The sequence below is a fragment of the Arachis ipaensis genome, chromosome B9 (assembly GCF_059453495.1).
Source record: "Arachis ipaensis isolate K30076 ecotype BB chromosome B9, ASM5945349v1, whole genome shotgun sequence".
Lineage (NCBI taxonomy): Eukaryota > Viridiplantae > Streptophyta > Magnoliopsida > Fabales > Fabaceae > Arachis > Arachis ipaensis.
Window position 1 is genome coordinate 6,462,743 of NC_142444.1, and position 15,101 is coordinate 6,477,843.

At 31.0% G+C, this 15,101-nt stretch overlaps 2 protein-coding genes and 1 pseudogene across 5 annotated transcripts; 2 read left to right on the forward strand and 1 right to left on the reverse strand.

Annotated features, from left to right (window-relative positions):
• Positions 1-266: 266 nt before the first annotated feature.
• LOC107617702 (large ribosomal subunit protein eL27-like) lies at positions 267-680 on the reverse strand (annotated as a pseudogene).
• Positions 681-3,386: 2,706 nt separating this feature from the next.
• Positions 3,387-6,754, forward strand: LOC110266654 (F-box/LRR-repeat protein At3g58900-like). 2 transcript variants are annotated; one of them, XM_088499658.1, is made up of 4 exons: positions 3,387-3,632; positions 4,665-5,906; positions 6,005-6,190; positions 6,361-6,754. In XM_088499658.1, the coding sequence occupies exons 2-4, from the start codon at positions 4,674-4,676 to the stop codon at positions 6,433-6,435; spliced, it is 1,494 nt and encodes a 497-aa protein (XP_088355784.1). In that variant the 5' UTR covers positions 3,387-3,632; positions 4,665-4,673; the 3' UTR covers positions 6,436-6,754. The 2 variants fall into 2 exon arrangements, with proteins under 2 accessions (XP_088355784.1, XP_088355785.1); XM_088499659.1 differs by having other exon boundaries at positions 6,005-6,428.
• A 4,401-nt stretch (positions 6,755-11,155) lies between these two features.
• Positions 11,156-14,350, forward strand: LOC107617700 (FBD-associated F-box protein At3g52670). 3 transcript variants are annotated; one of them, XM_016319538.3, is made up of 4 exons: positions 11,156-11,455; positions 12,237-13,484; positions 13,583-13,771; positions 13,937-14,350. In XM_016319538.3, the coding sequence occupies exons 2-4, from the start codon at positions 12,246-12,248 to the stop codon at positions 14,147-14,149; spliced, it is 1,641 nt and encodes a 546-aa protein (XP_016175024.1). In that variant the 5' UTR covers positions 11,156-11,455; positions 12,237-12,245; the 3' UTR covers positions 14,150-14,350. The 3 variants fall into 3 exon arrangements, with proteins under 3 accessions (XP_016175024.1, XP_088355807.1, XP_016175026.1); XM_088499681.1 differs by having other exon boundaries at positions 11,159-11,455; positions 11,977-13,484; XM_016319540.3 differs by having other exon boundaries at positions 11,172-11,455; positions 12,203-13,484.
• The last annotated feature ends 751 nt before the right edge of the window (positions 14,351-15,101 follow it).

Sequence of the window (15,101 nt, forward strand, 5' to 3'; positions counted from 1 at the left end):
TTATTACTATGCTATTTTTATCAGATTAAACTAAATTAAATACTTAAGACAAATTAGATTCAACAGACAATTGGCACAGTTATCTACTAGCATATGACCCAAAATGTAGAATTTGATGAAACGCATTCTTTGGAAAACATAATATAAAAAATGAAACTATTAAAATCCAAACAGATCCTGAATAAGCTCACAACACAAAAATCCCCAAAACAAATACTAAGAAAATTTTTAGAGATGAGTAAAATGGAAAACGACACCATTTTTTGAAATACTTAGAATCTGAGCTTGGTGAAGAACCAACGATTTTTGCCGGTCTTGAACCTCTCCTCGAGCCTCTTCTTGGTCTCTTTAAGCGCCGCAACGTTCTTGTCCTTCACCTAAAGAGACTCGACTGTGACGGCGTCCTTCAAATCCACGTCAAGCGTGTAGCGCGTGGGTATCACGTGTTGGTAGTTAACCATCTTAACGAATGCCTTGACGAGCGACTTCTTCGCCGTCTTCTTGGCGGAGTCCCTCTTAACAACCTTGGAAGGGTACTTCTTGATCCCGGCGACGAGGCAGTGGCCGTAGGGGCGGTCGCGGGTGCCATCGTCGAAGGCGCGTATGATGACGGCTTTTTGACCCGTGTATTGACCTTGCAGCACAATAACCGCTTTGTTTGGTTTCAAGAACTTCACCATCTTTCTTCTCCGTTTCTGCTGCGCTTTCTTTGTTCTTGTTTATGGAGGAAGTGGCGAAATCCTAGACGTAGACTAGTTGAAAATATGTAGAAACAACAATTGAGTCTGAGTGAGATGGCGAAGCCCGATTTAAGGTAGATTTGGTTATTGACCAAAAACATAACAAACATTGGACCTAATAAAAACAATGTATTAATGCTCGTTAGCAAAATAGAATAATAAAAACCAACTTGGGTTGGTCGCAGCTCACTCGTCCGCTTCAGTAAGTGTCGGAGTTCGAATTCGTTTTGTACATGCAGTAACTCATTAGCCAGCGATAGACCCTTAAATGGAGCTCAAATCCGCGACGGATTAGTCCTTGACTTGTCGGGTTGGGGGATACTGTGAAAAATAAAAAAAAATAAAAGAATAATAGATGCAAATATAATTAAAAAAGTGAACGAGTGAAACAGGAAGGATTGGAGTGTTCTTTTTGTATAAATTTATAAATAAGACAATAGATGTGCTAATTGCCTAATAAAAAAAGTTTAAGCTTAAATGTTAATTTTGTGTTTTGAGCTTTATCTCTTTATTATTTAGTATCTTCAATGATAATAGGAATTAGATTATTTTATCTGTTTAGTACTTTTTCGTTGATATTCCACCTTGTTGTGTTGACCTTTTTATTTCAAAAAAAAAATATCTTCAGTGATGATGAAAGAGGAACTACCTTATCCCATCTAGCTTGTATCTAGGTCTTTGTTTTTTTGACTCTTTTAATTCTGTTTTATTACAAAAAAAAAAGATGTAAAAAAAAAATTAAAAGAGGTTGTATTACCTAAAAAAAAAAATTAAAGGAGGTTGACAAATTCACCGAATCCTAGCTATTAAAGTGAAATAAATCTCCAAAATGGTTCTTAGACTTAGCCCTTGCAATAATTTTACCTTTGAGATTCTAATTGCACTAATTTAATCCTTCAAATTGAGTTTTGAACTACATACAAGTCCTTTAACCTATTTTCTACGTGAGTCAGCAAGCAGACTTTGGATGTAGCATAGTCACTGCCATGCTGTCAGTTATTATGGCTAGCTGACGTAGCTAACAATGTATAATTTTTTAATTTAGTCTTTGTCTCCATTTTAAATCCTAGAGCTGCTTCTTCTTCTTTTCGTTCTGCTTGTCTTCTTCTTCAACTTCTACTTCGGTGTCTAATCCATCACCAGAAGGAATTTGAGGAATGTCAGTAACAAGGAGAGCATGAAAAAGAACACATTTGGTGAATCAAAGAATATTAGTTTGGCTGCGAAAGTGGAGTCCCTCTATTGACGCTTCCTTTGACGGATCCACGCTTCTTTGTGAAACCATTGAGAGGAGGATCTTCCCTTGCACCAAGTATAAAGGAACGAGTAGTGCTACGGGTCCAGCAACTTTTGTGATTTGTAGTAATCAAGTAGCTATCAATGACGTTTTTAATAGTGGGAGATTTCATCCAATGGTGTGTGATTATTGACTTTTTTTTTTTGCTGGTTACAAAGTTACTAGCCCAGACTTTTTCTAACGAACAGTGATTGGTTGATAAAGGAGGTTCTTGTCCCTCTTAGAAAGATTCTTGAATTTCTGGAAGTTTACATGACTGCAAAACGCTGGTATTCGGTCCCGTACAGCAGCGTTGTCTTTATCGCCATGAAGCTCTATAAGGAGAAGTTCTTGAAGCATGACATAAGGAGGTTCATAAACTACCTTGTGGATGTGAAGTCAGGGAAGGAAAAGGTTATCACATTAAGACTCATGCGTGGGGTACCCATGGAGTTTTCAGAACCATTGGTACTGCTGGGACATTCAGTGCAAATCCTCAGCTTCATCTTATTGGAGGCAATGATCTTCAATCCAAGATCAACTTTATTAGGTACATGGAGTGGCGGATGAACATGGATTTCCAGAAGGTGCTTGATCAAATTTTGGAGTTGGTTGTGAATGAAAAATTGAAAGAAGATCATATGATTAAGAGGGTGTTTATGTTCAATGACATGGAGTTTGATCGAGCATCTGCAAGGCTTTGGGAGACCGATTACCAAGCAATTACAAAGAAGAAGAGAAGCAGAGCGAAAGGAAGAAGAAGAAGTTATAAGGTAAAAGTCTTTCTTTTTCACGCAAAAATGGTCTAAGCAAATGAATTTATAAATATATTATTGAATTTATAATTTCTACTAAATAATATATATAATTTCACATCTATATTAATGAATTTATAATTTCTAAAAGTATAAAAAAAATTATATTTTTTATATTCACAAACATAAAAGTCTTTATAGTTATAAATATCTAATAAATATAATTATAAACCAAAATTTCATCCAAAACATCATTATAAATATTGTCTTCGAAGTAACATAAACATAATCCAAACCACTCCATTTTTATTTTTATACTCTTATAAGTTGGACGGAAGAAGTTGGATTTTGACAAAAAATTACAAAAATACCCTCTTACAAAAAAACTAAGCTCAATGAGAAAGCCCGCCTCGTCCTACCAAAGTCCGCGATTTAAGCGGTGCGGGTTAGACGGGTTTTTGCTCTTTGACGACCCCAATTTTCCAATTCGACCTGCTTTTTAGCGGGCTACGCGGACCGAGAATTTAGATCCGTTTGTCATCCCTACCAATAGGCAAATAGGACAACGTAGAAGGGATAAAATGGAAACTCGCAATTGTTGAAAGATTACAACTTAGTAAGAGATACGATTCTAGATGAGAGAGAGTCAAGTTTATGTAGAAGAAAGATGATTAGATATTTAGATTATGAAGCTGCTACTAGCTTTTGCTAAGGAGTGAGGATTTTGTCTTCAAAATCTGCAAGAGATTGGGGCTTAGGGCTACTCAACAGAGGATTTGGGTGGGATGATCTCCAATTAAACAAAATCCTAACTCAGTGCATATGCAGTGACAGATTTAAAGAAGGGGAAACGATTCTTCGGTAAATGATCCTTCCTCAAACCTATAATCTTAATAACTTAAAACATTGTTTTCTTTCGTTCATCTATGAAATTTAGTTTTTAGTCCTTAATGTCAGTGTTGATTACTTTTTTATTTATTTTGGGAAATTCTAGATAGGAGTAAATGCAGATTGGATGATTAAAATCTCAATTCGATCTACACTAAAGAATTCAATATCCCCGTTTTTAAATTTGAATTTGATTAGATCGAATGTCGCGATGTATCTACAAAACAAAAAATATCTTAAAAATATCTTTAAAAGATTATTTTTATTAAAAATATCAATAAAATTCTTTTTTTAATTTTTTTAAATATATTTACTCTTAAAATAATATTAAACATATTTTTTTAAATAATAAAATTAAAATAATACAACATATATGATAAATATTAGTTAAAATAAAACATAAAAAGAATATTTAGTCTAATTTTTTTTGTAAGAAAAATATTGGTGTTTTAGTTAAAAACGAAATTATTTAATGTAATTACATGTGGGTAGATTTTTTAGGTGAGAAGTCAACACCTGAAGGTGTGTTGCAACACGTAGAGGACGTGTTCAACGCGTGGCAATATCCTGGCCAACACTCGGGAGCGCGTTGAACACGTGGTAACATCTTGGCCAACACGTAAGAGCGTATTGAATAATTTGTACAATACTGTAATACCCTTTAAATGTCAATATTCAACCAAAATATCATATCTATTTTCATATTAAAAATAATTCTTGCTTATTTATTTATTTTTACAGATCCGCGGATATACAGATGTCTACATAAAATTCGCAATCCAATTTTATTAGTGTGCGGATCGATTCATATCTACAATTTTCGGATCAGATTCAGATAAGCACCGCGGATATATACATCGAATCCGATTGAACACCCTATTCTTGATTTAATTTTGTTTTTAATATGAAAAATCTCGTGCATTTTGCCAGATGCCTTATAGACTTCAAAATTCAAATGCTTCCCTTTTCAGATTAACATTTTTATGATGTTATGCTTGCTGTTAGGAGAAAGTAATGGACCGAATATCTATTCTGCCAAAAACTATACTTCACGACATCCTCGGAAGGTTGCCAGACAAAGATGCTGCTAAGACTAGTGTTTTGTCAAAGTCATGGAGCGAAACATGGTTTTCATTTCCCATAGTGGCTGCTTTGAGCAAGGATTTTTTTTATATCCCTGAGTTATCATTATCTTCAGAAGATCCTCTTTTGCTTAGCGAATTAGATATATTCATTGAGTATGTGAGTAAAAGATTGAGGAGGCTCCATGACCAAGGCTTAGCGGTCAAAGAACTTAAGCTCGATATGGAAGATGTATGTGATAGTATGCCTGTGTCTCAGTCCCACCATATTGATAAATGGATACAGATGGCAAGTGAAAGTGGTGTCGAAGTACTACAGCTTCACGTCCCTATTATCAATGACCAATTTTATAACCTTCCACTTTGTCTTGCTGAAGCCAAGTCACTCACTAAGTTGGTGTTGAGTGGGGGAATCAGACTTGACCCAGTATTCTTAAACCATTCACTCAAGTTTTTCTCAGTGAGAACATTGCTTTTTCATTTTATACTTGTTGGAGATGAAAGGGTTATGGAGCATTTCATTTCACATTGTCCTCTGGTTGAAAATTTAACTCTTATTCATTGTCTTGGATATAAACCTTCAAGTGTACCACCTGGTTCTAGGGCCTACCTTGTGAAATCGTTAAGCTTGCATGGTCTACAAAAGCTGAAGCAAGTTGATGTTCAAGGAATAGGAGAGGTATATATTGATGCTCAGAATATTGAGAACTTATCCTATCATGGTACTATTGTGGATGCATCTTTCAAGCTGAATTTAGGTAGTTACAAAAATTTGAGAAGGTTGAGCTTATGTTTTGTGAGGAGAGCAGACATGTGGTTACATGAACGATTGCCCAAGATTCCTTTCCTTGAGAGTTTGATGTTGAAAGATTGTTCTTTGTGTGAGAGGATTAATATTTCAGGTTCTCAACTCAAGTTCTTGGAGTTAACAAATTGCTCTAACTTGAAAGAGATCAATATTGATGCTCCAAATTTATTATCATGTGAGTATAGTGGAAAAGACGAACCTGTTATATCTTTTCGTAGAATTTCTAATCAACTGGAAGTCAATGCTCGTATACTCATGAATCATCAGGATGTTGATAGATTGAGGCAATTTATCCAAAACATTAAACCCCAAGAGGTTTTGACGTCTCTGTCCCTTTTTGTCATCCATCAACATTCAGTAAGTATAGACTTTCTATTTAATTGTTTCCTTCTGCTTGTATTTTTTTCATATATATTTATTTATTTATTTGTCTTTTTGCACCCCGAATTACGCAGATTATAGAAAGCCTAGGTACATTGCCAGGTTCATCATCTCCACCAAGTATTAAACACGTGCAATTATGTTGTGTTTCGCATAGGCAAACTCAGTATTTTCCCGTTATGAGTTTGTTGCTTTCAAGTTGCTTCCCGGAAACTATTTCATTCAGCTTGAAGTACAATTTTAATATGAGGGCATTCATGGTGCTATGTTATTGTCTCCCAATTTTCTGTTTTATTTTCTCATTTACAACTTTACTTTAATTCAAATAGCGTGTTTCATTTGTTGAGCGTTCATAATATCAAGTAGTTATCAACATAAAGAAAAGGTTATGGAGCCTTTAACTTTGTCCGTTATTTCATAAAAACAACAGTATTTCTATGAGATGCTGATGGGCAGCAAGAAGGGCGAGTGCTATTGTTTTTCAAGGGGTCCTGAGTGTTGGTGACATGGCTTAAAAGTTGTCAAGATCACACATTTAGAAAGGACTTATGCAAATATTGACGATCTTAAGGCCATGTTAAATGCATTGCCCTTAGCTTATCACAAGGAAGAATTTATCACTTTTATCTTAGTGTTGTAATCTTGCTATTATTAGCTGATAGACATTCCTCGTTTGAATTAAAACTTAGCCTATGCTTTTATTTTAGTGCTTATGTGTATACGAAGCTGAATCTCTTTGGTCAAGTTAATTGATATGATCTATGAGTGGCCAAGTGCGGATATTTTTTCTTAGAAATTTCTAAATTCTGCAATCATTATTTATCTGGGATCCTTTTTAACCGGCTCTTAAAGACAACTCTGAACTTGAGAACAAAACAATTTCATTGATGATCTTGAGACTTGTTTAAATATTCTTCAGTTGGCATGATGCTTTTGGAAATTACCATTTGATTAATTAATTTATTAAAAACTACTAAATTTATACTTGCTTTCGAAGATTTTTCAGTTGTGTCTTGTGTGATCTTGACTTGCTTTCGTACATTAACAACTCTAAATTAGAAGGCCAGTTGAATTTCGGAATTTCAATGTTCTTGAGTAATGTGGTCTTTGTTGGTGAGAGGGCAAGACAAAATGATCTAAAAAGAGTTAGATATACTTTGAGTAATAATAATAAATAATTTAGAGTTTTAATTCATCTTCTTAGTATTTAAAAGAATAGAAAAATCAAATATATGTATTATTATTATTATTATTTAAAAACATAAAAATGAAAAATAATTCAAAATTTTATTTATTTAGAAGTTAGTAGGATAAGTTCAGACTTTTAATCATTTTTCATACTTTTTTCTTGAAAATAGTCAAAACAGATAACACAAGTAGTAGAAAACCAAAAAAAGAAGATAACACAGGTAGTAATAGTAAATACAAAACAGGAAGGGGTCTTTAAGAGTTATTTCTTTAGAGAAATTAGAATGTCAAAAGTGTATATAAATTTTTTAAATAATTTAAAATTTTAATTCACATGCACATATGTAAAGTCTTTTTTATATAGCCATCGGATATTGTATGGTCGCATTAACAAAAATAATTAATTTTTAAATTAATTGTTTAAAAATTTATTTTAACCTCTAATATATTGTGGAATATTTTTTTTTTACCAAAGATAAGGAGATTCGAACTCGCAACCTTTTAGGTGAGTATAAAAAGACTATGATGCTATTTGAGTTATAACTCATTGGCAAACAATTATTTTTGTTACAGGACGGAGTACATTACATTTGTATATATGATATAAGAATCTTTGCTTTTTTTATTTAAATTAAAAAAAAATTCATTATTTCGTTTTTATTGAAAATTTAAGGAATTTATGTTTAGGTGTATATTATAGTATTTTGTTCGCTTGCCCACAAAATATACACAAATATTTTACAAATAGCAAGCTAACATAAGAAAATTAATAATGTATTCAATTTCATAATATTGTGAAATGTATCTGATTTACACATTTAGCTTGCAGAAAAATATGACCAAGATTTTTATATTTATTTTGCTAATAATATAGAAATACAGAAAGTATACCTAAAATAGTAAATATTTTAAAACAAACTACACAAATTGAATTTTTTTTTATTTAAACTCTTAGGAAAATTAAAATCCGTGGAGCTCGTAACGGAGTTTCATTTGTTTCTTTATGATAAAACAATAATTTCTCTACGTGACACTTACACTATGTTTGTTTGAAGAGAAAATGGAAGGAAAGAAAAGGGAGGAAAGAAAAGAGGAGGGAAAATGATCATTTTCCATTATTTGGTTATGAAAAAAATTGGAGAGGAAAGAAAAGGGAGGAAAAACTTATTTTCTCTCACAACTTTCAATATTACTCCTTCACTTTTTTCAATGTATTTTATAATACAAGGGTAAAGTTATCTTTTTATAACATTTCTTTCCTTTTTATTTTCTTTTTATCCAAACATATCTAAAAAAATAAAAATTTACTCAATTTCTTTTCTTTCTATTTCTTTCCTTCTAACCAAACATAACCTTGGGGAAAGAGAAGAGGGCAAGTGTTATTGCCCTGTTCAAGTGGTACTTAAGTGTTGGTGGCATGGTTTGAAGAATGTCAAGGTCACAAGTTCATTCAACAAGGCTGATGATGATAGTGTTACTGATTTTTTTGGACCATGTTTTATGCATTGCCAAATTATTCTTCTGCTGCTTTAAAAGGAAATTATGGTAGTTTTAGGCCAGAATGATAAAGGTGCTGTTATGAACCGAAAGACATTCTTACATAGGAGTAGAATTATATGGTACTGTTGTTTATGTTTGCGATGAGAATTTAGATTTCTTTTTTCTTTATTCTTTCCTGAGATTGGAATTGGAATTACTGAAACTTTAAATCTAAAAAAAGTTTTTTTCGATGGGAGAGAAAAACCTTTTTCAAGGGGATAACCTGTTTTGGCATTACTTTTTTTGCAAGCACATTTCGATATATGAGAATTGTAGAAAGGTTTTAATGAATTTGAAGATAAAAAAAAATTGTGTAAAAATAATTGATTAAAGTTGTGATGTGTAAAAGTTTTTCCCATAGAATTGTAATATATGGAGTTCGGAGAAAGGAGGAATAGACTAAAAATATATGTATATTCTAAAATAGAAGAACAATCATATGCAGATAATTTCACATAAAAATAATTATATGTAAATTTTTACTTAAAAAAATATAGATTAATTACACATGTAATAAATTATAAAATTCAATCAATGTAAGCAATTTTTTTACTTACTATAAGACATGCAATTAGTTTAACAAATTTACTAGTAAATTCAACAAATAAATTTAACATCAAGTTATAATACGCGAAAACATAATATACAGAACTTAAATGACAACTACGGCATATTCAAATACTAAAAACACAATTTGCATGTTCAATAATTGAAATGTGGTTCTCCTCTAGATTAGTTTAGGAGGACAAACAGATTTAAAATTAAATTCAAACGAAAAAAAAAAAGAAGTAAAGCATATTATTATTAATTAAAAACTTGGGAAATAAAATAAAAAGAAAGTAAACAATCTTATTTTATGTCAGATTGATATGTTTATATAATAATTTGAAAAAAATCTCCATTATATATTGTTGTTGTGGTTATTGCATACTTTGTTTCTTTCTGTTAAGGTAGTAAGATATCATGGTCCGCCAGTTAGGTTGTGTTTGGTTACGAAAACATAATAAAATAACAATGAGAATAAGGTGTAAAAAGTATAGATTTTTATATTTTGTTTGATGATAAATTAAAATAAATTATAAAATTTTAATTTATTTATTTTTTATTTAAAAAATTTGGAAAAAATATAATTAATAAAAATAATAAAAAATAAAAAATATATTGTGTCTTTTGTTAATAACTTTGTATTTTTTTTTGTTAAAATAAATATAAAATACACTAATTTAATATTTTTAGATATAATATTTTTATTTATGTTTTATTTGTTAAATGTGATTTTATGTCTTAATATCTTAGGAGCCACTTCAATAAAGACGTCTAAAACGTTTTTTTTTAAGATATTTTTAATAATTAAAATTTAACACATATAATTAATTAAATCGTATTATTTTTGTCAAAATTAGGTTAGACAAATTAATTTGACTGAAAAATAGTGAATCAAATTTTGAATCAGTCCAAATTAATATTATTTTTTATATAAAATTACTACAATACTCTTATTATAAAAATGACTAAAATATTTTTATTATATATATTAATTTTGAAAATTCTAAATTATAACCCTTTTATTTTCTGTCGTCTTAGAGTTTTCAAAATTTTTATATAATAGAGATATTTTAGTTAGAGATATTATAGCCATTTTTTATAAAAAATATTAATTTATATCGATTCAAAATTTAATTTATTAATTTTTTACTAAACTAATTTGTTCAGTTTAATTTTAATAAAAATAATACAATTTAATTGATTATATATATTAAATTTTAATTTTTGAAAAAATTCTTTTAAAAAAAGAGATATTTTTAATATTTTTATCTAAGTAACTGCTTAATATTTTTATTTCAATATTCTATACTTATAACAAATGCTGTTTTAAAAGTTAGATCTTTTCAATTTTTTTCACTTAAAAAGAATAAAGTACGATAAGATGCCACTAATGTAATTTATACGACTAGGACAAAATGTAATATTCGAAGGATAAATGCCTAATAATTCTGCAACGAACCATCATACTACTCCAAAATTCGCTTTCTGTGTGAAAACTTTCAAACTCAACACCCTAAACCCTAAATTCTAAACCCCAAACCTTTTTAGGTTCGAATTACGCAAAGCATGCAAGCTACCTTCGAAAATAATTAATTTTTAAATTTATTATTTATATAATTATCTAAACTTTTAAAATTAAATAATATTTAGTAATAGAAAAAATAAAATAAATATTAAAACAAAAAATTGATAAAGTAAAAAGTATTTAATTATTTTTAAATTACAGTAAGATAACGTATACATAATACAAATTATAATTTAATAATAATTAATTTTTATGTAATTGTTTTATCAATTTTTTATTTTAAAAACAAATGTTTATATACTTCAAAAAAATAAAAAAATACAATACTGTTTAAAAATTAATTTAATATTAAATTTATTTTATTTTATTTCAAAGAAAAATTCATTGAATAAGCAAATGAATACAAGGCCGGTCCAAATAGGACAACGTAGAAGGGGTAAAATGGGGAACTCACAATTGGAAGAATACAACCCAAGTAATAAACATAGAATCATAGATGAGAGACAACAAAGTTCATGTAGAAGAAAGATGAGCTAGTTCCTCCATAGATGATGAAGCTGCTGCTAGCGTTTGCTGGGGAGTGAGGATGTTGTCTTCAAAATCTTCAATGGGTTGGGGCTTAGGGCAGCTCAACAGAGGATTTGGGGTGGGATGATCTCCAATTAGAAGAAACCCTAACTCAGTGCATTGGCAGTGACAGATTCAAAGAAGGGGAAACGATTCTTCGGTAAGTGCTCCTTCCTCAAACCTATAATCTTAATAACTTAAAACATTGTTTTCTTTCGTTCGTCTCTGCAATTTAGTTTTTAGTCCTTAATGTTAGTGTTGATTACTTTCTATTTATTTTCGAAAATTCTGGATAGGGGTAAAGGCGGATCGGATGGCCAAAATCTCGATTCAATCTACAATAAAATTTTCGGATTGAATTCAATATCTACGGTTTTTAAAGCTTGGATTCGAAGCAATGGATATGGGATATATCCACAAAATCCAAAGATATTTTTAAAAATTTATTTTTATTAAAAAAATATCAATAAATTTTTTTATTTTTTTAAATATATTTACTCTTAAAATAAATTAAATATATTTTTTTTAAATAATAAAATTAAAATAATACAATATATATAATAATTATTAGTTGAAATACTACAACAACAATAACAAAAACAAAGCCTTGTCCATCAGACGACGTCATTGAATTCTATCATGTATCATGCCTACAGAGAGACCGTTTATTTAATTTTGCAGATATGCCGATATCCGAATCGGATATACGGATAACTACATATGCAATCCAATCCTATTAGTGTGCAAATCGGATCGGATCTGATAGCCAAGCGGGTCGGATCCATATCCGCAACTTTCGAATCGGATTCGGATAAACACCGTAGATATGCAACTTTTTTTTTTTAATATGAAAAATCTCGTCCTTTCTGCCAGATGCCATATAGACTTCAAATGCTTCCCTTTTCAGATTAGCATTTTTATGATGTTATACTTGCTGTTAGGAGAAAGTAATGGACCGAATATCTGTTCTGCCAAAAACTATACTTCATGACATCCTCGGAAGGTTGCCAGACAAAGATGCTGCTAAGACTAGTGTTTTGTCAAAGTCGTGGAGTGAAACATGGTTTTCATTTCCCGTCGTGGCTGCTTGGAGCAAGGATTTTTTTAATTTGCCTGAATTACCATTATCTCCAGAAGATCCTCTTTGGCTTAGCAAATTAGATATATTCATTGAGTATGTGAGTAAAAGATTGAGGAGGCTCCATGACCAAGGCTTAGCGGTCAAAGAACTTAAGCTCTGTATGGAAGATACATGTGCTAGTATGCTTGTGTCCCAGTCCCACCATATTGATAAATGGATACAGATGGCAAGTGAAAGTGGTGTCGAAGTACTACAGCTTTACCTTACTCGTAGCAATGACAAATTATATAACCTTCCACTTTGTCTTGCTGAAGCCAAGTCACTCACTAAGTTGGTGTTGAATGGGGGAATCAGACTTGACCCAGCATTCTTAAACCATTCACTCAAGTTTTTCTCAGTGAGAACATTGTTTTTTTGTGGTATACTTGTTGGAGATGAAAGGGTTATGGAGCATTTCATTTCACATTGTCCTCTGGTTGAAAATTTAACTCTTATTTTTTGTCTTCTATATAAACCTTCAAGTGTAGGAGATCCACCCGGTTCTAGGGCCGACTATGTGAAATCGTTAAGCTTGCATGGTCTACAAAAGCTGAAGCAAGTTGAAGTTCAAGGAATAGGAGAGGTATATATTGATGCTCAGAATATTGAGAAGTTATTCTACAATGGTGCTATTGTGGATACATCTTTCAAGCTGAATTTAGGTAGTTACAAAAATTTGAGATGGTTGAGCTTATGGTTTGTGAAGAGAGCAGACATGTGGTTACTTGAACAATTGCCCAAGATCCCTTTCCTTGAGAGTTTGATATTGAACCATTGTTCTTTGTGTGAGAGGACTAATATTTCAGGTCCTCAACTCAAGTTCTTGAAGTTAACAAATTGCTCTAACTTGAAAGAGATCAATATTGATGCTCCAAATTTATTATCATGCGAGTATAGTGGAAAGGACGAACCTGTTATATCTTTTCGCGAAATTTCTAATCAACTGGAAGTCAATGCTCATATACTCATGACTCGTCAGCATGTTGATAGATTGAGGCAATTTATCCAAAACATTGAACCCCAAGAGGTTTTGACGTCTCTGTCCCTTTTTATCTTCCATCCATATTCAGTAAGTATAGACTTTCTACTTAATTGGTTCCTTCTGCTTGTATTTTTGCCATATATATTTATTTATTTATTTGTCTTTTTGCACCCCGAATTATGCAGATTATAGAAAGCCTAGGTACATTGCCAGGTTCATCATCTCCACCAAGTATTAAACACATGCAATTATGTTCTGTTTCGCATAGGCAAACTCAGTATTTTCCCGTTTTGAGTTGGTTGCTTTCAAGTTGCTTCCCGGAAACTATTTCATTCAGCTTGGATTGCAATTTTAATACGAGGGCATTCATGGTGGTATGTTATTGTCTCCCAATTTTCTGTTTTATTTTCTCATTTACAACTTTACTTTAATTCGAATAGCGTGTTTCATTTGTTGAGCGTTCAATATCAAGTAGTTATCAACATAAAGAAAAGGTTATGGAGCCTCTAACTTTGTCGGTTATTTCACAAAAACAACAGTATTTCTATGAGATGCTGATGTGCAGCAAGAAGGGCGAGTGCCATTGCTATTCAAGGGGTCCTGAGTGTTGGTGGCATGGCTTGAAAGTTGTCAAGATCACACATTTAGAATGGACTTACGCAAATATTGAAGATCTCAAGGCCATGTTAAATGCATTGCCCCTATCTGATAATTCCGAGGAAGAATTTATCACTTTTACCTTAGAGTTGTAATCTTGCTATTATTAGATGATAGACATTCCTCGTTTGAATTAAAACTTAGGTGTTGCTGCTTTGTATGATGTGCCTATGCTTTTATTTTAGTGCTTATGTGTATACGAAGCTGAATGTCTTTGCTCAAGTTAAGTGATGTGATCTATGAGTGGCTAAGTGTGGATGTTTTTTCTTAGAATTTTTTAAAGTCTGCAATTATTATTTATCTGGGGTCCTTTTTAACCGGCTCTTAAAGGCAACTCTGAACTCTGGGATTTTATGAAAAAGTGTAAATATATTACAAACGATTCGATAATTGTATTATGATAAATTTGATTATTTTAGGAGCTCATTATTTTATTAAAAATGATATAAAACACATTTAAATATATACAAATACATACCGTAATAAGTGACTTTTAATATACACACAATATTTTTATACATATTATTTTATACTTTTTAATAAAATAATCACTTGCCAGATTTAGAATAATCAAACTTATCATAAAGAACATCAAACATGTTATAGTGTAACACTCGAACTTTTTCGGGCAAAAAACACATTTAAGCTAAGGGGAGCAAAATTTTACACGAATCAGTCAACGAAAACTGCTTTACGAATCCACCAATTCGAACAAGCTAAATTCGAACTCCATTTTTACATAATTCGAACCAAGTAGGTTCGAATTATACACAACACACACTAATTCGAACCAGCTTGGTTCGAATTACACACGTAGTAATTTCTATGCTGTTAAAAAATTAATAATTTATTAAAAAAATTTTATTAAAAAAATTAATAATTTAAAAATTAAAAAATATATATTTTATTTCATACATTAAAAAAAAGCTAACAAAATATTTAATTACGAGACTTCTTTAAAATATTTGTGATCTATCAATTCGAATTCCATACAATACTCTTTTGTCCATTTTTAATAGCTCATGAATATTTTTTAATAAATTTATT

What these genes read in the sequence shown, in the direction of transcription:
- LOC110266654 (XM_088499658.1), top strand. Translation starts at nt 4,674, where the DNA reads ATGGACCGAATATCTATTCTGCCAAAAACTATACTTCACGACATCCTC. An exon ending in TTGTCATCCATCAACATTCA is followed by an intron (nt 5,907 to 6,004) that starts GTAAGTATAGAC and finishes CGAATTACGCAG; the next exon opens with ATTATAGAAAGCCTAGGTAC. An exon ending in TTAATATGAGGGCATTCATG is followed by an intron (nt 6,191 to 6,360) that starts GTGCTATGTTAT and finishes TAAAAACAACAG; the next exon opens with TATTTCTATGAGATGCTGAT.
- LOC107617700 (XM_016319538.3), top strand. Translation starts at nt 12,246, where the DNA reads ATGGACCGAATATCTGTTCTGCCAAAAACTATACTTCATGACATCCTC. An exon ending in TTATCTTCCATCCATATTCA is followed by an intron (nt 13,485 to 13,582) that starts GTAAGTATAGAC and finishes CGAATTATGCAG; the next exon opens with ATTATAGAAAGCCTAGGTAC. An exon ending in ATACGAGGGCATTCATGGTG is followed by an intron (nt 13,772 to 13,936) that starts GTATGTTATTGT and finishes CAAAAACAACAG; the next exon opens with TATTTCTATGAGATGCTGAT.